The sequence below is a fragment of the Myotis daubentonii genome, chromosome 9 (genome assembly GCF_963259705.1).
Source record: "Myotis daubentonii chromosome 9, mMyoDau2.1, whole genome shotgun sequence".
NCBI lineage: Eukaryota > Metazoa > Chordata > Mammalia > Chiroptera > Vespertilionidae > Myotis > Myotis daubentonii.
In genome coordinates this window covers 45718476-45739562 of record NC_081848.1, presented here as the reverse complement: position 1 = coordinate 45739562, position 21087 = coordinate 45718476, and the positions used below count along the sequence as shown (strand labels likewise).

General features: G+C 39.1%; 3 protein-coding genes across 3 annotated transcripts; all 3 read right to left on the bottom strand.

Moving 5' to 3' along the window:
* Window positions 1-2148: 2148 nt before the first annotated feature.
* Window positions 2149-3090, bottom strand: LOC132242172 (olfactory receptor 56A4-like). The gene has a single exon (XM_059711085.1). The coding sequence runs from the start codon at window positions 3088-3090 to the stop codon at window positions 2149-2151; it is 942 nt and encodes a 313-aa protein (XP_059567068.1).
* Window positions 3091-11129: 8039 nt separating this feature from the next.
* Window positions 11130-12071, bottom strand: LOC132242171 (olfactory receptor 52E5). Its single transcript, XM_059711084.1, has one exon. The coding sequence runs from the start codon at window positions 12069-12071 to the stop codon at window positions 11130-11132; it is 942 nt and encodes a 313-aa protein (XP_059567067.1).
* Window positions 12072-18511: 6440 nt separating this feature from the next.
* Window positions 18512-19447, bottom strand: LOC132242170 (olfactory receptor 52E4). Its single transcript, XM_059711083.1, has one exon. It carries the CDS (start codon window positions 19439-19441, stop codon window positions 18512-18514), a length of 930 nt encoding a protein of 309 aa, XP_059567066.1. The 5' UTR covers window positions 19442-19447.
* Window positions 19448-21087: the final 1640 nt, after the last annotated feature.

The window sequence follows — 21087 nt, the reverse complement described above, 5'->3', positions numbered from 1 at the left end:
ACTTATTATTTGTTTTGACTTTAAATAATATTTTTATTTTTTAATTAGAGTTGGCATAAACTATTATATTAGTTTAAGGTGTACAACCCAGTGATTAGACATTAGAAAGCTTACTAACTTATCACTCTCATAAATCTAGTACCTACCTGACACCATATATAGTTATTATAATATTATTGACTACATTCTCTATGTTGCACTTTACATCTCCATGACTATTCTGTGACTATTAATTTGTACTTCTTAATCCCCTCGCCTTTTTCAGTCATTGAACTAATCCCACTCCCATCTTAAAGAAAACCCTTTAACATTTCTTGTAATACTGGTTTGTTGGTAATGAATTCCTTTAGCTTTTTCTTGTTTGGGAAACTGTCTTAGATTCTAAATGATAGCTTTTCTGTGTGAGGTAATCTTAGTTGTAGGTCCTTGCTTTTCATCACTTTGAATATTCATTCCAATCCACTCTGGCCTGCAAAATTTATGTTGAGAAATCAGCTGACAGTCTTATGGGAGCTCCCTTGTAGGTAAAAAGCTACTTTCTGCTGATTTTAAAATTCTCTCTATTCTCTCTTTGTCTTTAACTTTTGGCATTTTAATTATCATGTGTCTTGGTGTGGGCCTCTTTAGGTTCAACCTGTCTGGGACTCTGCATTTCCTGGACTTGTATGTCTATTTCCTTCACTAGGTCAGAATCTCTTCTACCCTAAAAATAAAAATTGGACTAAAGAAAGGACTCCATGGGATATGAAGAAAATATGTGATGCAGTATTGTGGGCTCCATTTATTTTTTTGGTTATTTTAGAGGTAAACTGAGAGTAATATTCCTTTGTACTGCTCTGGGTAGGGGTTGCAAAGCAACCAAACATCTGTACACTATGTGGTCATAAATCAATTAGACAGTTTACTAAGACAGATGCAGAAAGTGTAGCGTGGTGAAAGCAGATTGCTTTAGCATGACTAGTGTGTCAGAGCCTGTTTTGCTCCCTCCATAACACAGGATGGGATGTGGAGAAATTTGGGGGGATAAGTGACACTGGAAGCCATATAGCCCCAAAGAATGTGAGTATGATGTGGTGTCATGGCCACATATCACTTGAGGCGGCCTTTTGGAACTCCAGAAGGTATGTTTGTAGGAAGCCTCATGGCACACCTAGGCTGAAATGAATTTGAATAGAATATATTAAATTGACTGTTATATGGAGCACCCTATTGTTTAGGCAAAAGATTTCTCAAGAAAATAAACTAGTAATAAAAATGACTCTAGGGATGGAGAAACACTAAATATCATGGATATCTTATACCATAAGGTAAATGGGGCATGAGATAATGATCTGCTCCCATTCAGAGGGCAACAGGAAAAGAACTGTCATTAGAAAAACAAGGATGAGAAGGAAGTAATGGAGGAAGTGGAGGAGAAAAAGAAGGATCAGAAGAACTCATTTATGTCTATGTATTATACATATACAGTAATGTGTACACATTTAAGGTACTGAACAAACATTTTTATACTTAGTTTATTCACTCTTCAAAACAACAATAAGTAATAAAGAGAGATTGTACAGATGGAAAATCTTACAGGGTCTACTTGTAAAAGGATCTGAGAAGGCGGAAGACAGTATGTCTGCCACAGTTGACAAAGAAGAGAGTCAGGGGTGTTCAGGGTAAAGCATTCAACCCCAAAAGCCAAAGTTCTGAGGTAAACATCTATACATTGACCGGTCAACCCTTTACAACACAAGCCATGGAGGACTCTGTCAGGCTGAAACAGGAGACAGGATAGGAATCAATGTTCTTTGCAAATCAGGGGACAGGCAGATCTTTTTAAAGTCAACGTATAGACTTTGTTTCTTGAGTGGCCAAACACTATCACTCTAAACCAGCTCCACTTTGCTAAGGCTTAGCAAGACCTTGGTTAAAAATTTGATCTAGGATATTTCCCAAGTAATCAAAAAGTCCAGGAAAGGGAGGTTTCCTTTGAAGCAACAAGAAATAAAAATCCACAGAGGAATGTTTCTATTGTCTGAGATATTAAGAAAAAGAAGAATCAGAACTCATTCCATGACTAGAAGTGAAATTTCCTTTCCAACATAAAAATAATTCCTGACTTTCATTGACAATTCCAAAGATGGACCTGATCCCTTTTACCTCTTACAGATTCCTCAGGAGCTTTAGAATTCCCTGCTTGATCTCCTTGGTTCTCACGCCATAAACAATAGGGTTCAGAGCTGGGGGGATCAGGTGGTGCAGGATGTTGAGCAGGATGGGGACATCTGGGGGGATTCTCTTCCTGGCCAGGTTAGTGATGACCAGAACCAGCAGGACTGTGCTGAAGAACAGGATGAGGATGAAGTGGGAACCGCACGTGCTCAGGGCCTTGGCCGCAGCACCCTCAGCCTTGATCCTTAGCACAGCTCTCAGGATGAAGGAGTAGGAGAGAACAATAAGGATGAGGTCAGAGCCCAGTAAAGTCCAGGCTGTCACAAGCTGGTAAAGTTGATTGAAGGTGATATCATCACAGGAGAGTTTGGACACAGACAAGTTAGTGCAGATGCAGTTCTTGATGATGTTCTCTGCACAGTATCTGAGTCTGGAAGAAAGGATTGGGACAGGAAGAAAAAACATGGCATTTCGGGCTACAACAAACATGGTAGCCCTAGCCACAAATTGATCAGTGATGATGGATGGGTACCGTAGTGGGTGGCAGATGGCCACATAGCGGTCATAGGCCATGACCATGAATGTGCAGGACTCCATGGCAAGGAAGCAATTCATGATGAACATCTGGAGGAAGCAGGCAGAGAAGCTGATGGACCTGAGGTCAAACCAGAACATGGCCAGGACTTTGGGGATGACAGTGAGGCAAAGCACCATGTCCAACAGAGAGAGGAGGCTGAGAAAGTAGTACATGGGCTCATGCAGAGAGGCCTCCAGCCGGATGGTGATCAGGAGGGTGGTGTTGGCCCCCATGGCCAAAAGGAAGAGGAGGCTGAGGGGCAGAGACAGCCAGTGCTGCCAACTCTGGTAGTTAGGGAAGCAGATGAGGAGGAATTCAGAGACCTGAGCAGTGGAGTAGTTGCTGGGTGATGTCATGAAAAAAATCCTGTACAAGCTAGAAATTCAGAGTCCCTAAAAATGAGAACAGAATATATCACCATTGAAAGTATATGCTCTAAGATGCAGTAGAACTCAGTTTCCATTGGGGCTCTCAATCTGTCCCAATAGAGTTTTTAAATCATCATCATCATCAATCATCACTGACATTTAACTCAACAATTTTCATGTGCTAGGCATTATGCAGAATGTTTATATTCACAATCTCACTATCATTTAAAAACATTTAAGAGTAATTAATATTATACTAATTTCACAGATAATGAAAGAGGGAGCAGAGTAGTCTGAACTAAATCAGAGAGCCAGTAGTGAATCTGACTCTTGTGTTCATGCTTCCAGCCACCACACAAGATTTACACTCAACTGGAACAATTACTTAACTAAGCCCTCCTTCCTACAGTGTAGAAAAGATAGCTGTATGGGGAGCTCTGTTATCTGACTCCATACAACTGGACAGAGCCCAACATCGGGAGTCTATATTTTCACTCATTAGGAAATATTGGGCTAGATGTAGAGCAGCCCTTGACTCCTACCAAAGAGAGTGATTTCTTTCAGTTCAGAAGAGGATTTTAGTTTAAAGGCATAGCATTTATAATTCTCTTGCTAGATTATTTGCTTTTGTGTCTCTTTGTGAAGGTTCAATAGTGTCTTCTCTGGTTTAGATCCTTCAGAAGAACCCAACTCTGGTGACAGTTAGTATTGAGGGGCACACTGAGATGTTTTCCAAAGGCAGAATGGAAGCTAGTTAGTGAGTTGATATAGTCATGTAAGATTACATAGAAATCCATTAACCTGGTAATAAAAAAATTGTCTGATTGCCTGTTTGGTGTTGCTCAGTGGTTGAGTGTTGACACATGAACCAGGAGGTCATGGTTTGATTCCAGGTCAGGGCACATGCCTGGATTGTGGGCTCAATCACCAGTGCAGGAGGCAGCCGATCAATGATTCTTTCTCATCAGCGATGTTTCCATCTCTCTTTCTCCATTTATCTCTCTGAAATCAATAAAACATATTAAAAATTGTATATGATTTCTTGGGGGCAAGGATCCACTATTCCTAGCCTATGGAATCTGTGTTCTGTCTACTTATCTGCTTTAATTCCAGTTGTTTATCCAGTTGGTACTATCTTATTTTCCTCACTGCTAAACAAAGAGCAGGGTGGCCAAGTGCTAGGAAGGGTAATAGTTAAGGGGTGCACAGCAAAGGAAAAGGAAAAAAAAACTGGGAGTCATGGCAGGAGGAAGGAGGGAGCCCAGGAGGCATATAATCAGTATAGTTGAGATTACTGATACTGCGCACCCATCCCATCTGATAGTCTCTTTTAGGACAGTGAAATGTGAATGAAAACATGTCAGACTCTAGCTGTCAGAGAACATAAGATCCAAGGACTTTCATTTTGAATATCCCAGACTTTCCAAATACAGTGTACACACACACACACACACACACACACACACACACACACACACACAGCTCTGGGGTTCTAACAGTGGTAGGGACAATTATGTATCAGATCTGTCCTGTAATTTCATATGTGATTGGGGAAATGATCCTTAGTGTGAATCAGAGATATAGAAAGAATAGACGGCATACTCCCATTTTCTGAAAAGACTTCTCCTTTCTAATAACCTCAGTTCCTGATCTTCAGAGTGACTCCACCTATTTGAACAAGCCAGAAAATAGTCAGTGCCTTCTCTGTATCTGGTCTTAATGTTAGGCATAATCATGTACAGCATGGATTTAGAAAAAAGTTTCTAATAACTTAATAGAAGAAAAAGCATTTAAAATAAAATATAGTTGTTGCTCTAATAAAGATGATCTGACAAACAGTGGGAAAGGGATGGAAGTAAAGATGAATAAAGCTATGGTTAAAAAGTTGGCCTCAGATACATTTCAGATCTTCCTCTTAAAATTCTCCTATGACCCTGATATGCATTTAAACCACATGGTACCTAGTTTTCTCATTTATGAAATAAATAAGTGATATTTAAGTTTAAGACGTTGTTGTGTTCTATTAGACCCAGAGACATAGCAAGCTGGGAGCATCAGAGAAGAAAAGGAAAAAAGAGGCAACATTCACCTGAGGGAAAAGAACTATTCTTGTAGACAGTGGTAGAGAAGAAAGGTCTACCTACGTGGATGTTTAGTAATGATTAGTGATGAGGTGTAGGTGCTGGTAGATCCTAGTTCTTTGGGGCAAGGAGGTAGGAGACCAGAGTGTCAGGAGACAATGATCAAACATTCAGCCATGTGAGGCCCACCAGGTAGCAGTAGATGTCGTGTACACTGTAAGGAACCACAGAAGATTTGAAACAGAGTTGATGCGCTATGAGACAAAGGGTAATCATACAGAAGGTATGAATAGTCCACAGAAGAAGTGATTACAGTCTGAAAAAAGACCTTACAAGTGGAGAAGAAAGGAAGTATTTGAGGGGTGGGAGGGCTACAGAATTTAGTGTAAGAAAAGTTGAGGGAGCAGAGAAAGACTGGAGTTAAGAATATCATTAATGGTCTCTGAACTGATACAGGGAAGAAATATCCCTTTCAGACCTCCTATAGCACAGATATATTCTTTTGGGTAGTAATGCAATTTCTGCTTTGTGTTAGAGTCCCTTTTAAATTTCTTAATAGCTGTGTCCAGTTTACCCTCTCTCTCTGTATCGACTCAGTGAAACTGGTCTCCTGATCTGAGAAATGAAGGATTTAGGCTATCTGAGCATTGTTTTTATTTCAATGCTCAAATTCCATCAGTTTGTATCTATGGACTGATATTCATAAAGGTGCTGTTGTAGTGGTTCCTTGTTCTAAGTGCTAATGAAACATTCATGGTCTCTAACATAAGATACTGGCTGTCTGGAAATATCAGAAAAGTACTGAATTAACCAAAATTACAACAGAAGATCCAAACCCAGCTATTATTCCTAGAAAAAGAGTGATCACCTTGGCTCATAAATGAATTTCGGCTCATGTATAAAGGAAGATTCTGACTCAACCGGACACAGAGCCTTGACCTCCTAGCCATGATGTGGGTGGGAGTCTTTGAGTCTACAGACGTTCTGGCACAACTACTCTCTGTTGTCACAGAATGGCTTAGCCTCAGCTCTGAGGGAAATAACAGCTTCAGGTCAGTTTGTGCCACCCAAACTCGTACCAGGATTTAAGCATGTTGGCAGCTTTGTCATCTATTGAGAATTCAATTTCCTGTACATACCAGTTTCTACCTTCATCACTATCAACTTCATCATCATGTTCCTGATCCCAACCTGAGACTCACCGTCTTCAGAAGCCTGCACAGCTGCTGTTTCTGGTTCTTGGAAAAAACACTGAAACTGGCCCTTCCAAAGGCTCTAGAGGCTGTTTTTATGGGCCCTGGCTCCACGATACTCCTTCCCTCCTCATTGTTTACAGGACATGTGTCCTAGTTAGGCACCTGTACCCTGAGTCTCTGGTCTATTTCCCAAGAGAGTATATTATGAAAAGCTTAATTCAGCATTGTGAATAGAGAGAGGGAGGGGGGCTCAAAGGCTCTTGGGGAATCTAAATAAAGAAGAAGAAACTCTGGGAAAAGAATGGGGGAAGTTGAGTGACGAGGATCTCTTCAAGAAAAGTTTATATGGATAGACTGTGGGTAAGAACTGGAATAACCTATCCTCAGCGCTGTAACTCTGTAGAGGGAGATTATAGAGGAATATCCCCAGCAATCAGAGGAGCATACTTCTCAAAGGACAACTGAGGCAGCCAGGGAGCACTTTCCCTCTGAGCTCTTCTCCTGCAATGGGAACATTAGTCTGGACCCAAGTAAATCCCTGGGAGTGACCTTGTCTACACACATGGTCTAATGTTTAAATTTTACCTTTATGGCTTTTTTTTTGTTCTAAACTCTGTTTCCTCTGGAGAGCTGTATAAAATGAAACTGTTAACAGTACTCACTTTCCACAGAGTAACACTTAGCATTGATTCCTTGGGAAAACAGTGGAATTGCCACTAGTATAGCCATCACTCTGAATTGATGCATAATAGGACCTGGAAAATAGGCTCTCCTGTTAAGGTCTCCAGATGATTGTTAGGACAGGAATATTCAGGCTAAAGTTAGGATCTTTTGTGCTTTGGACACAGGAATCCTGGAGACAGGAGAGCAAGTGGAGTCTGGTTCTAGGTCTTATACTTTCCTACTCACAACTTCAAGGTAGAGATGTAGACAGAATATAATCCTATTCCCTCTGTGCACTAATTTCTCTTCTGCCCTACCTCTACCTTGTTACCTAGAGGTCCTGAATAAAGCATCAAAGACTTTGGTAGCATCAAATAAAGTTGATTGACATTTCAATGAAGAAAACTATTACATGAGTCAATCGTCATTCAATAAAAGTATGTTGCTAAAGCATGCAGTTTACATTGGGCAAAATATCTTGGTCCTCAAGCTTTTTAAAAATAAATAATCCCTCTCTACTCTCAAATCATAGGATGTAGCAAAGAGACAACTAGAGGCTTAAGTTTGAACCCTTGTCCTACCATTTCATGATTAGTTCTCTTTGGACAACTGCAGAAGCTCTCAGAAGCTCCATTTTCTCATTTTAAATATGGGGATATTGAATCTTTTCACAGAGGGGTGTTTAAAGAATAAAATTGTTTTTACATTTTCATTGAGTTAACATTATGACCCTATTTTGTTCAAAGCACTTTACTACAGGTTAGACAGAATGGTACATCAAAGAATGGTTTCTGCCACTTTAGAGAAGGAGAGTAAAACTTAAATTACACCAAGAGTTACACTAGTGCTCTTGCTGGTTTGGCTCAGTGCATAGAGCATTGGCCTGTGGACTGAAGGGTCCTGAGTTTGATTCTAGTCAAGGATACATGCCCAGGTTGTGAGTTCGATCCCCAGTCAGGGGCATGCAAGAGGCAGCCGATCAATGATTCTCTCTCATAAATGATGTTTCTATCTCTGTCTTTCTCCCTCTCCCTTCCTCTCTGAAATCAGTAAAAATATATTAAAAAAAGAATTAAACTAGTAATAATAATAATGATGATACATCTTTGTTTTATAAATATGTTTTCTTCATTTATTAGTTGAGTTTTATTGTATCAAGTTGATATTATAACAAATATTTAGTATAATTTTGAAAAGCTAATTGGAAAAACCTTAACTTATTTCTGATTTTAATAGAAAATATATAGTTAAAAAAAGAATTGTTCATGTTAATAAACAGGATTTTGCCCTAACTGGTTTGGCTCAGTGGATAGAAAGTCAGCCTGCATGCAGACTAAGGGTCTCAGGTTCGATTCCGGTCAAGGGCACACACTGGGTTGTATGCTCGATCCCTGTTCCCCAATCCCTGTTCCCTTGTTGGGGTGCGTGCAGGAGGTAACCAAACAATACGTTTCTCTCATATTGATGTTTCTCTCTTTCTGTCTCTCCCTCTCCCTTCCATTCTCTCTAAAAATCAATGGAAAAATATCCTCAGGTGAGGATTAGCCAAAAACAAAACAAAACAAACAAACAAAAGACACACACACACACACACACACAAAACAGAATATTTATCTTGTTCTACAATTTAAAAAATAATTTACATTTTACATTTTTTCACTAGCCTCAAAATTCATGGAGTTTACTGTATAACATTTATGCATTAATTTATTGATATAGTGGATTTAATTTATGTATTTTCTAATGTTGAAACATTATTTTTCTCTGTAATTATTCTATGTAAGAAGAGTCTGATACTCTTAGTTGTTACATAATATTAGTGAAAAATAATATCACTTTGAAGTCAATTTTCATTTATGTAAACTGACATTAATAGTGGTATCTCTCTTTTAGGATTATTTTGAAAATTAAATGAACAGAAATAAAGCACTTGGCATTCAGTAAAAACTCTTCTTATTATATATATTATATTATTTTAAAAATATATAGCCAAATTAGCTTGTCAAATTTATTTATAATTTTGTATCTGAATTTCTATATGTGGAAAGAAAAATTTGTATTTTTATTTCTTCTGAACTTTTTCTTCTGTATTTCCCTTTTTTTCCTATTTTCTGAACAGAATAATATTCAGAAAATTTTCTAAAATGATTTTGAAAGCTTTGCAAATATTTAGTATGGTGAGAGAGTTCACAAGAAACACGCAAAGCTATCATGGCTTAACATCTTGGAGGAAAATCTGCAAAGACTTTTTTTTTGTCATCTTCCTTTATAGTTTTGATTTGCTTAGATTTTGAAATCTTGTTGGTGTCAATATTGTAGTTTCTATTTAGAAAATAATCATTTTACCATTTTTCTTTATATATTTATACAAAGCATAACTTCTTCAGTTCACTTCCTCTCGGTTTACATTACTGTCACCTTAGCCCTATTCTCTGCATATTCCTTGCTTGCTCATCCTACCTTGAGTGTCAACCAATTAGAAGAGAATTTCTTATTTTTCAGTTTCTAGAATAAACCCCCCTCCCCAAATCAAATCTGATCTAGCTTCCATACTCTAATGAGAATGACTTTATGCAATCTGAGTAGCCACTCTCTCTTTCAGTCTGTCCTAAAACTCACCCTAACAAGGGAATGGGGTTCTACTGAGTCCTCAAGCCAAGGTAGAGCTGTCTTAACTCTTCAGGCTTTATAGACTCCTGACTGAAAGACCCTCTGACCAAGGTAAGGGCTGCAAGTCTATGAAGAGCCCCAAGCACTGGGATAATCTGGAGCTGGAGACCTTACTTCGTACCAGTGACTGCACTAGGACTGGATTTGGTAAACTAAATCTAGATGTACTAGAACTAGCCACCACACTAGAAATACATTTGTTTATTTCCAAATCTTTCAATGTTTGCAAGGTGCAAAAATTTTCACAACAGTTTTTTTTTTTTTGAGTTCACAGTGACAAGTTAATAATGCTTTATAGCATTTTATTGGCAAGGATACTGGAGCTCAAAGAGCTCTATGTGAAATTCTCAGGTTTTAGTCAAGGGTAAAGCATGAATTTAAATCTGGGTCTTATGACTCCTGGTTAATTTCTTTAGCATTGTATTCTGCTGGGTTTTCACAAAATTGCACATCATTTTTAAGGCATGAATTTCAGGTTCTGACATGTGAATGAAGAGCATCTCTGTGTGAAGGGAAATTATTTGAAGCAGTTATTTCAAGGCATGACTTTTTGGAAACCCTTTCCTCCCTTTAGAAGTTTTGTACTACCAGTGGGGTTTAGATGTGAGGTAATTTTTCTACCCTTCTGTGGCAAAGTAGTGAGATTGTTTAGGAATATTTTAGCTATGCCTTGCAAAGGGGTGTACAAATTATGAGGAATGGAGAAAATGTAATGTGATTGGCTTGTGTGGGAATGCCAGAGGAGTGTAATAAAAGTATTTTCATCTGTTTTGATCTCATGATTGTTTTCATGAACTATTGTGGAAGATCCTTGTGGGACTCAATGTCAATAACTTATTATTTCTTTTTTCTTTTTTTGTTAATCCTCCCTGGGGATTTTTCCCCCCACTGCTTTTCAGAAAGTGGAAGGGAGGGAGGGAAGGAGAGAGAGAGGGGAAGAGAGAGAGAGAGAAAGAGAGAGAGAGAGAAAGAGAGAGAGAGAGAGAGAGAGAGAGAGAGAGAAACATCGTGTCCTAGCTGGTTTTGTTCAGTGGTTAGAATGTCAGCCCAAGGACCAAAGGGTCATGGGTTTGATTCCCAGTCAAGGGCATGTACCTTGGTTGCAGGCTCGATCCCCAGCTCCAGTTGGGGTGCAAAAGGGAGGCAACTAATCGATATGTCTTTCTGACATTCATGTTTCTCTTTGTCTTTCCGCCCCTCCTCCCTTCCCTTCACTGTCTCTCTAAAAAAAATTTTCAATGGAGAAACATTGATGTGAGAGAGACACATCAACTGGTTGCCTCTGGCACCTGTTCATACCAGAGGCAGGAAGCAAAGCTGAAACCCAAGTACGTGCCCTTGACCAGGAATCAAACCTGAGACCCTTCCTTGCATGGGCCGACACTCTAACCACTTAGACACACTGGCCAGGGCAGTGTCAATAACTTTTAGGGTTAAACATCCTTAGCACACGCTCTCTTATCTGTTTTGTTCTAACCCCATAGATTATAGGGTTGAGAGCAGGAGGAATAATTACGTACAGATTGGCCAGAAGTATATGGATGTAATGAGGGATGTTATGACCAAAGCGATGTGTCATGAAGGAGAAAAGGGCTGGCAGGTAGAACGCTAACATGACACAGACATGGGAGCCACATGTGCTGAGAGCCTTGTGCCGGGCATCCCAAGATGGGAGATGGAAGACTGCTCGGAGGATTTGAACATAGGAAAATCCAATTACAGAAAGGTCAATGTAACCCATTGAGAAAGCAATCAAGCCATAGATCACATTGACCCTAATACTGGCACAAGCCAATTTTGCTAAGCCCATGTGTTCACAATAGGTGTGAGGGATAATGCGCACACCACAGAATGGCAATCTCAGGATGAGAAATATGAAAGGAGTCACAAACACCAAAGTCCTGACTATGATGAATAGGCCTAGGATGGCTATCACCTTATTGGTGAGGATTAAGCTATATCTGAGGGGGTTGCAGATGGCAATATAGCGATCTATGGCCATGACCGTCAGCACCACGGACTCCAGGCCAGTGCATATATGGATAGTGTACATTTGTGTGATGCAAGCACCAAATACAATGTCCCTGAGGTTGAACCAGAAAATACCCAGCATTTTGGGGATGGTGGCTGTGGACAAGCCAAGATCAGTGAAGGCCAACATGGCCAAGAAGTAAAACATGGGTTGGTGGAGGCTGCGTTCAGTCTGGATCACAAAGAGGATAGTGATGTTCCCCAGAAGGGCTATTAGATACACTGCAAAGAAGGGGAAGCCAATCCAGATGTGCACATCTTCCAGCCCCGGAATGCCCATCAGAAGGAAGGAAGGAGGGTGGAACTGGGTATTGTTGGTATGCAGCATATCGGTGCAAATTGGCTATAGACACATTTCTTGCAGGAGTTTTCTGTCTTCCGGTGAGAAAACCTAACCTCCTTTATAGCATGATGCCTATTTTCTGGAGAAACAGAAAAGCCATTCTTTAATTCCATAATACAGCAGAGGAGACCTAGAGAGGGAATAGGGGCCACAGTTAAAAAGACACTCTCACCTCAAAGTATTTGCTTCACCTACGTAGAAAACCATGCAGAAAATATTCAAATACAACTCTGCACTTCTCATGTCTTTCTTCCCTTCAGTCTCTAAGGAAAAACCTGTGTATTGCATTACATTCACAAATATCTGTTGTCAATCATATCTGTTAATCAGGAAGTTAAGCATAAATATGATGGTGTGTGTGTGTGCACGTGTGTGTAAAATATCACTGGACTGGAATTGAGGTAGAGATAATGACTCAGCTGGACTAGTGGTTCAAGGCAATGACGTATTCTTTCAAAGTATGAAAAATTAAAACAAATCTGTGTGGGAGAGAACCCAGTAAAAGTGAAGGACTGGATAGTTGGTGTTTGGATCTGAGTTAAGGAATGGAATTAAAACATTTAGACATGTTAGGAGACTATTATATAATTACAGCAAAACAGCAATTTCTCCTAGAACTTCAAAGTCTTAGTTCCTGGGGTATGCTTTCCTGAGGAAGTGTTAACTAAACTGATAACTGATGGATGAGAATTCACTAAGAAGTGGAAGAGGGAATTGAGCAGAGAAAATATTTCTAGTTCATAGGAACAGAGGATGCAGAGACTGTGCAATGGTCCATGTGGTTGATTTTAATGAGTTTTGTCTTCATCCTAGAAACAATGGGAAGAAACAGGGATTTTAAGCTGCAGTGTAGCATGATCAAATTTGCATTTCAAAAATATCACTCTGGCTGCACTGTCAAAAATTATTAAAGGCAGCAAGTGCATTTGTAATCAGATCAGTTAGGTTATCACTGGTGCCCAGGTTGAAGACAATGTTATCTTGTATCATGTTGTTAGTGACTGCTTGGAGCAGGTCAACTTTCTAAGTGTTTAATAGCATTAGTTTTCAGAAATAGCTACCAAACCTATTTTTCTTCCCCTTCACATGTAATGTGTTAATTAAGATGTTTATAATATTGTATATAACTTTTTCTATAATTATTTCCTCTTCACCAATGGACCTCAGTGCTTTTCCTTTGGAAAACATGTGACTGATCAATACAAAGTGGGGCAACAGTAGGTTTACTGTTGTGAGTACGCAGAACAGTTTATTCTTGTATTATTATTTATGAATTATTGTATTATTTTCCATTTGAACAACTGTAGACTTACCTTTTCCCCCAGCCTGTATAATCCCATTAATAAAATGTGGTTGAGTAGTAGTGATTCACACCCTAAGCTTTTTTATGTTTAATAAGCTTATCCATGTATATTTTCTTCTTTTTAAAATATACTTTTTAACTGATTTCAGAGAGGAAGTGAGAGGAAGAGAGAGATAGAAACATCAGTGATAAGAAGGAATCATTGATCAGCTGTCTCCTGCATGCCCCACACTGAGGTTCGAGCCCACAACTGGGGCATTCCTCTGACTGGGAATCAAACTGTGACCTCTTGGTTTATAGGTTGACACTCAACCACTGAATCATGCTGGCTGGGCAACAACCAATTCTTCCACGTATATTTCCTAAGTTGACCTTTACCAGGGGGCTCTGTGCAGAAGTAGGGAGGGGGAGTGAGGACTTATACAAAGTTTGAGAAGTCCTCTGTTAATTCCTTGTGGTGGCACTTGGGGTGGGCAGGGAGGGTGGAGGTTATTAACATGTCTCGATTTTTTATATTTATTTTGTTATTGCTTCCAATTACTTGCATTTTATTCATTCTATATTTAGGATCATCTACGAACTTACCACCACTACCACTCTCTGCCCTCATCTGTTATATTATAGAAGTTTCCAGTTATTAATCTTTAACATATATGACAAATATTTATAGAGTATGCTAGTATTTTGCTTCTTGGTCTCACACATAGTAATTCTTTCATTTTTTAATAGTCCTCACAGGGAAATGTTTAAAAAGGTGTTTGGTATTCTAAATATACTACAAATTCAGAATTCTTCTGGTCAATAAGCTTGTTGTCCTTGGCAAAATGTATTGTCTACCTAGGTCACTGCCTCTGTGGCCATCGCTATCATTACTATGGCCGTGGTTGATGTAGTCATCTTTACCTTTTCTTGGTTTAGTCATTTTTTAATGTTTAATAAACTCTTCCATGTATGTTCTAAGTTTACCTTTACCATAAATCTCTGAGGTTCTCTCTTCCTTTCCTTTTCTGAACCTCTCTCTTTCCTTTCAGACACTCAATTCTTGGGGTAAACTGATCTTCTACTAGGGACTGGTTTCTATTCTTTGTAGCAAAAATGGATAAGCTCTTTTTCCAGGTGCTCAGTCTTCCCATCTCTCAACCCTCTATGTCCCATTTCTAAACATAATGTAACTTCCTCCTACTGGGATGACTGTGCCTAGTGTGAGAAGTTCTCCTCTGAGGTGACAAAATAGAAGTAAGCAGGGAAGAAAAGGCCTCATTTGTGCTAGCTAATAAGAGTTAGCATTGGTATTTCCCCTCGTGTTTGCAAACAACATTCTTTATTCATATATCTGTATCTCCATGGATGTTCCGGGGTTTGTTGATAGCTGTTTATTGTGTTTTACTGTGGGCTTCTGTGTTAGCAAATGACATGCGGTGATAAATCCAGTTATTGTCAACATAACTCCTTTCTCTTTGGCTACATTGCTTGGAGATGGCTCTATCTAAATACTCTGGCCGATTCACAGGAGCTCCATCACTCACACAAATCACTTTAGTTACGTTCACTGTGAACCCTCTTTCAGCATAACCAGGAGCTGACTCACTTACCTCTGCCCAGCATCTGAGAAATCGTTTGTGAAGAACTGCAATCGGATGCCACAGACTGCAACCTGAATGTGACTGCATTCTCAATAGCCAGGGCCAAGGAGTTATACTGAACTCTAGTCCCTTGGGAAGGATCTCCACACAGTGGGTTGTGTCCCTGGGCCTCGGTTAATGGGGCAGAAAATTTCCATATCCCTGAGGATCAAGCTCTATGATTCTGGTCAGAGATACCTTCTGGTTATAGATGATTTGGAATTTGCATCATGCAGCAAGTATCCTCCCCAAATAAGTCCCAGGAGTCTAGTCAGTCAGAGGCATAATGGCCGATACTTTAAGCCTCACTATGGTACCACCTGAATAGCTACTTATGAAAGGCAGGCAGCGAACACAGGGCAAGAGCATCATAGAAAAACCCCACTATCTCCTCAGAAATATATGTACCCTCAGTAAATGGCAGAGCCAGAATTCTAATGTAAGTTTCCAAATCCTGAGCTATCCCTGTTTTAAGAATTGCATTAGATAATTTGTTGTGAGAATATAGTGCTTTGAATATTATGTATAATATTAATAAAAACATGAAGATAAAAATAATTACACAAAGGAAAACCAGCTTATCATACATACTAAGAACATGACTTTTTTGTCCACTTATTTGTTCTGTGACCTTGGCCAATTTAATTTGCCATTTGAAGCCTTGATTTTCTTACAGGCAAAATGAGAAAAATTATATTGGCTCACTAGAGGCCCGGTACATGAAATTCGTGCATGGGTGTGTGTGTGTGTGTGTGTGTGTGTGTGTGTGTGTCCCTCAGCCCAGCCTGCACCCTCTCCAATCTGGGACATCCCTCTCACAATCCAGGACTGCTCACCTGCCTGCCTGCCTGATTGCCCCTAACCGCTTCTGCCTGCCAGCCTGATTACCCCCTAACCACTCCCCTGCCAGCCTGATCGACGCCTAACTGCTCCCCTGCTGGCCCAATTGCCCCCAACTGCCCTCCACTGCCAGCCTGGTCACCCCTAACTGTCCTCCCCTGCAGGCCTGGTCACCCCCAACTGCCCTTCCCTGCTGGCCATCTTGTGTTCACATGGAGGTGGCCATCTTTGACCACATGGGGGCGGCCATCTTGTGTGTTGGAGTGACGGTCAATTTGCATATTACCTCTTTATTAGATAGAATAGGATTGTTTTTAGTGATATAATAGGATAATGCCTAGAAAGTAGCCAGCAACTGTTTATTATAAATTAAATAATAAACAAATATCTTCCCTGTGGTAATAGCTGAGCAATGTTGAACACAAATCTTAACTTCTCTGAGGCTTATGTTACTCCTATAGATTCAAAAGGCTAATGAAAATGACCATACACATTTCACATGTTCCCCCCCACCATTAAGTGAGAAAATGCATTTAACTAAAATAGCAGCATTTAAAAACAGATTCCAACTATTATTAAAATTGATATCACCTTTATTACTTATATGAAACAGATGTGTTTTTTTGGTGTGGATTTTCAATAGAAAAACTCTAGTTACTTTTTAGTTCACTAGATTGCTCATGTAAACAATTCGTTTAAGAATGTATTTAATTTCACCACTAGATGTCAGTAATGCTCATATGACAAGCAAATATTCCTTGACCCAACCTACATTTACTAAGCTTCTCCCATGAGTTAGATAACACACTAATTAGGCTCAATGAATATAAGCTAAATCAATACAAGTGCTTGTCATTTTAGCATTTTATGTAATGGTCAAATCATCTACATTCTTGAACAAATAACAGAAGATCTCATGTGAGCTATCAGGAAGGCTAACTTAAGTTTTCAAGATATTTTACATATATATCTTTATGTATATAACTGCAAAGTTAATAACCATCTTCTCTCCAGGGAGCCTTGATTTGTTTTGTAATAAATGAATTTAAAGAAAAAAACGTTAATGCCTCTTCTTAATTATTTATAATACTAGAGGTCTGGTGCATGAAATTCATGATCTGGGGGGCAGGGGGAATCCCCTCAGCCCAGCCTGTGCCCTCTTGCAGTGAGAGCCCTCAGGGGATGTCTGACTGATGGCTTAGGCCCGGACATACGGCAGTTGGACATCCTTAGAACTGCCACAGAGGCAGGAGAGGCTTCCCACACTGCCGCTGCACTTGCCAGCCGGCTTCTGCACTCAGCCAGCTTCTGGCTATGTGGTGTTTCCCCTGTGGGAGTGCACTGACCACCAGGGGGAAGCTCCTGTGTTGAGCATCTCCCCCCTGGTGTTCAGTGCATGTCATAGCGACCAGTAATTTTGCAGTTTGGTCGATTTGCATATTAGCCTTTTATTATATAGGATTCTCTACAAAATCTGATATATCTGGCTATACATTTTTGTATCAATGTTTTTAAATTTCATTATCAGTTAAAGCTTTAGAAAGCTCAATATTTTCCTCAATACCCATAAATCTTATAAAACATATAAAAATACTCCTGGCATACCAGTTTCCCCCCCCTTTATCCTACTTTGGTTCCTAGGGAGAGAATACTCTAAAATTGTGTGAGAGTATCTAGGGATACAAACATAGAACATGGATGGCAATTACATGACTATTTTATTCCATCTTTTAAAAAATTTTAATCCCCAAGGAAAACATGCTAGTTTTGATTTCAAAGTGTATTTGTCCACATGATTTTTAAAAAATACGTATTATTTTAGATAACTGTCTAACAGGATAAAAAGGAATTTAAATCTCTTCTAAGGGAACTCTATGAACAAAAAGAGAGACAGTAAGGTGAATAATTATTAGACAACTGTGGTTCTATATTCATTACATGTCTTTTCCCACTCCACTACCACTGTATATTATGCCTGGGACCAATATTTTTGTGAGGTCACTGACCATTTGACTAAAAATATGTATTACAAAATTCATGGATCTATGTGATATATAATAATTTATTAATGAAAACAGACTAATGGGTAAAAATAATTATATATTTGATTGTTGTTCAATCACTGTACGTAAAGATTCTTTCTAGTGTTCAGGCATTTTCCCTTTTCTGTTTAGTCTCATAAACCATCTCTTTATATTTTTTTATTGTCAAAATAGATCATTTCTGGACATTTCAATCCTGCTACAATAAAACTGTAATTACTTACAATAGCTTTCAGAACAATATAAATCATCTTACTTCTAGCATTTCCAAATTCTATTTATTCATTAGGGCAGTGTTTCTCAGGCTCTAAACTGATCTAGAGAAAAGCCATATGGAGAAATGGGAAGAGTTCACACCCTTTTCCACCAGCCATTCTCTTCCCCAAACACTGCTGCCTCTTGAATATCTCCCTTTTCCATTTGTGCAGTTACCTGAGGGTGGGTGAGCAGAGTGGGCAGCAAAAGTAGCTTTGCTCTATCTGTCAATCCCAAACCACTTTCAATAAAAATGAAAAATCTGGCCACTACAATCCAATATAATAGAAAATTTAATACAATGCTCAGATTAACAATAAGTAGTATGTGGATATATTTCCCCAATCTTTACAAATATTATTTCTATACAAATATCTTTACAACCCGCTCTCGAATTTGCTTGGTCCTGATTCCATAAATGACTGGGTTAAGAGCAAGTGGGACAACCACGTATACATTAGCCAAAAGAATGTGGATATAATGTGGAATGTTTTGACCAAAGCGGTGTGTCATAAAAGAAAAAAATGCTGGTGTGTAAAAGCACAGCATGACACAGACATGTGAACCGCAGGTATTGAGAGCCTTTAGTTGGGCTTCCTGAGAGGGAAGGCGGAAAACAGCTTGAAGGATAAGCACATAAGAAGAGGCAATCAGGATCACATCTACAATGATATTAGAAATCACCATTAGCCCATAGATAATGTTGATCTTGATGGGTGCACAGGCCAGCCTGGCCAGACCCATGTGCTCACAGTATGTGTGAGGGATGATGTAATGTCCACAGAAGGGCAGCCTCAGAATGAGAAACACAAATGGAGTCACAAGGAGAAAATTTCTTCCAACAACAACAGAGATTAGGATGCTGATTGTTTTATGGGTGAGGATCATTGTGTACTGGAGAGGGTTGCAGATGGCAACAAAGTGGTCATAAGCCATGGCCACCAGTAGAACTGTCTCCATGCCTGTAAACATGTGGATAAAGAACATCTGAGCTAGGCAACTACCAAAGCTGATTTCTTGGAGGTTGAACCAGAAGATGCCCAGCCTTTTGGGGATGGTAGATGAGGACAGACCCAGGTCAATCATAGACAGCATGGCCAGGAAGTAGAACATGGGCTGGTGGAGACTATGTTCAGTCTTGATCACAAAGAGAACGGTGATGTTCCCCACTAAGGCGATCAGGTACACAATAAAGAATGGGAAAGCAATCCATATATGCACAGTTTCTAGTCCTGATATTCCTAGCAGGAGAAAGAAGGGGGGATGGAACTGGGTATCATTGAAAGAAGACATTCTCTTAGCAAGTGTCATTGAATTTCTGTTATGGAGTAGGATCTCACTTCTTTAAGATAATTTCTTATCAAGATCCTAGAAAGATGAAAAGGCCTCTAACCAGTATGCTGGAAAGAATGGTAGAAGCAATTAATGTACAAACATTAGAGATTCTCTTTTTTCCCCCAGAGTATAGTTGATCAATTTTCTCAATATACATTATAGGCAATATGTCCATGGCTTTATTTTTTCTAATATCTGAGATATTGAAGGAATTGTGAATATTTCAAAAAGTAGGGTATACTTACATTTCCTTTCATTCCTTTTTAAAAGTGTCCATTTGGTTACTTTTTGGAAAGTACTATACACAGTGGTTCTCAAAGACAGTGTGTGTTAAAAACTCCTAAGTCTATAGGGGGAGAGAGGGGAATGGGAGATAGCTATAATACTATCAACAATAAAAAATATATTTAAAAAATGAGTCATAAGTTAAAATGAGAACAATTGACTTATACCATTGTCTGTGTTTTGACATAATATAAAGTAGGGATTTACCTCATGGATATGATGTATTCATACAACATAAAGGAGGTTACTATTTTTGATGCTTCCTAATCTTATGGAATGGCTTGGCTTTTAATCCCATATTTCCAGACTTCTGTTTATTCTGTGATTCCCTGATGTTCTTCCAATAAATTACCCTTGGTTTATCAATTAAATCATGTCCATCTTTCTTACAACCTATAACACCAATAATTAACATATAAAAATCATACCTATGTCCTGAAATTATGCCTATATTTGGGTATGAATAGATCAAATATCTAGCAAGTTTAAGTGACACTGAAATTACAATTTTGTGAATCTTCCTCAATTCCCATAATAAAGAAAATTATTGTAATTTTGTGTGTCTCTAGGATTTTGTACAACTCTGCAGCATCTAACATGACATGACTTGATTTATATATTTACTTATTGTCTACTAACAGAAATGTTGCGATTGGGGGCAAAGAACCAGGAGATATTCATTTTAACATCCCTCAAACTGCCATATGAAGATATGATGTCCAATTTTTTTTAGAAATTAGCTGTTGAATAGAATCAGTATTTGTATAAGTGTGTGTTTATGTGAGTGTATACGTGTGTGAGTGTGTGTGTAAATCAGAGGCGAGGAGATAGAGAAGGAGAGAGAGAGAGAGAGAGAGAGAGAGAGAGAGAGAGAGAGAGAGAGAGAAGTTTTATTATGTATGTGGTTGCATATACCTTTGCCAGGTAGTTATTGTACAGTAGAAATGCCCAGGCAAGGGAGTTAAAATCCTCTATTCCACACAGGAAGAAAAAGAGCATTTCTGGTATCCAAAGAAGCTGGAGAGAAAATTGTCAATGTGCTTTCCAGTATTTAGGGGAGGAACCAGGCTGATAAATCAGAGGGCTTGTAGAAATTTACTTGGAGAGTCTGAGGAAACAGGATGATAACATCAAGAGACATACAATCCAGAGTCATCCTCATCTTTAAGGTGGCTATTTCTCAACACATGCCATTTTATTAGCTAAGGAGAATTTCCAGGGCAGTGGCCAAGGGTACTCTACTCAAATTCAACAGCACATCCACCCTCTCACTGTTTGGGTTAGAATGTTTGTTTTCTTGCTGCTGCAGCTGTGTGCCA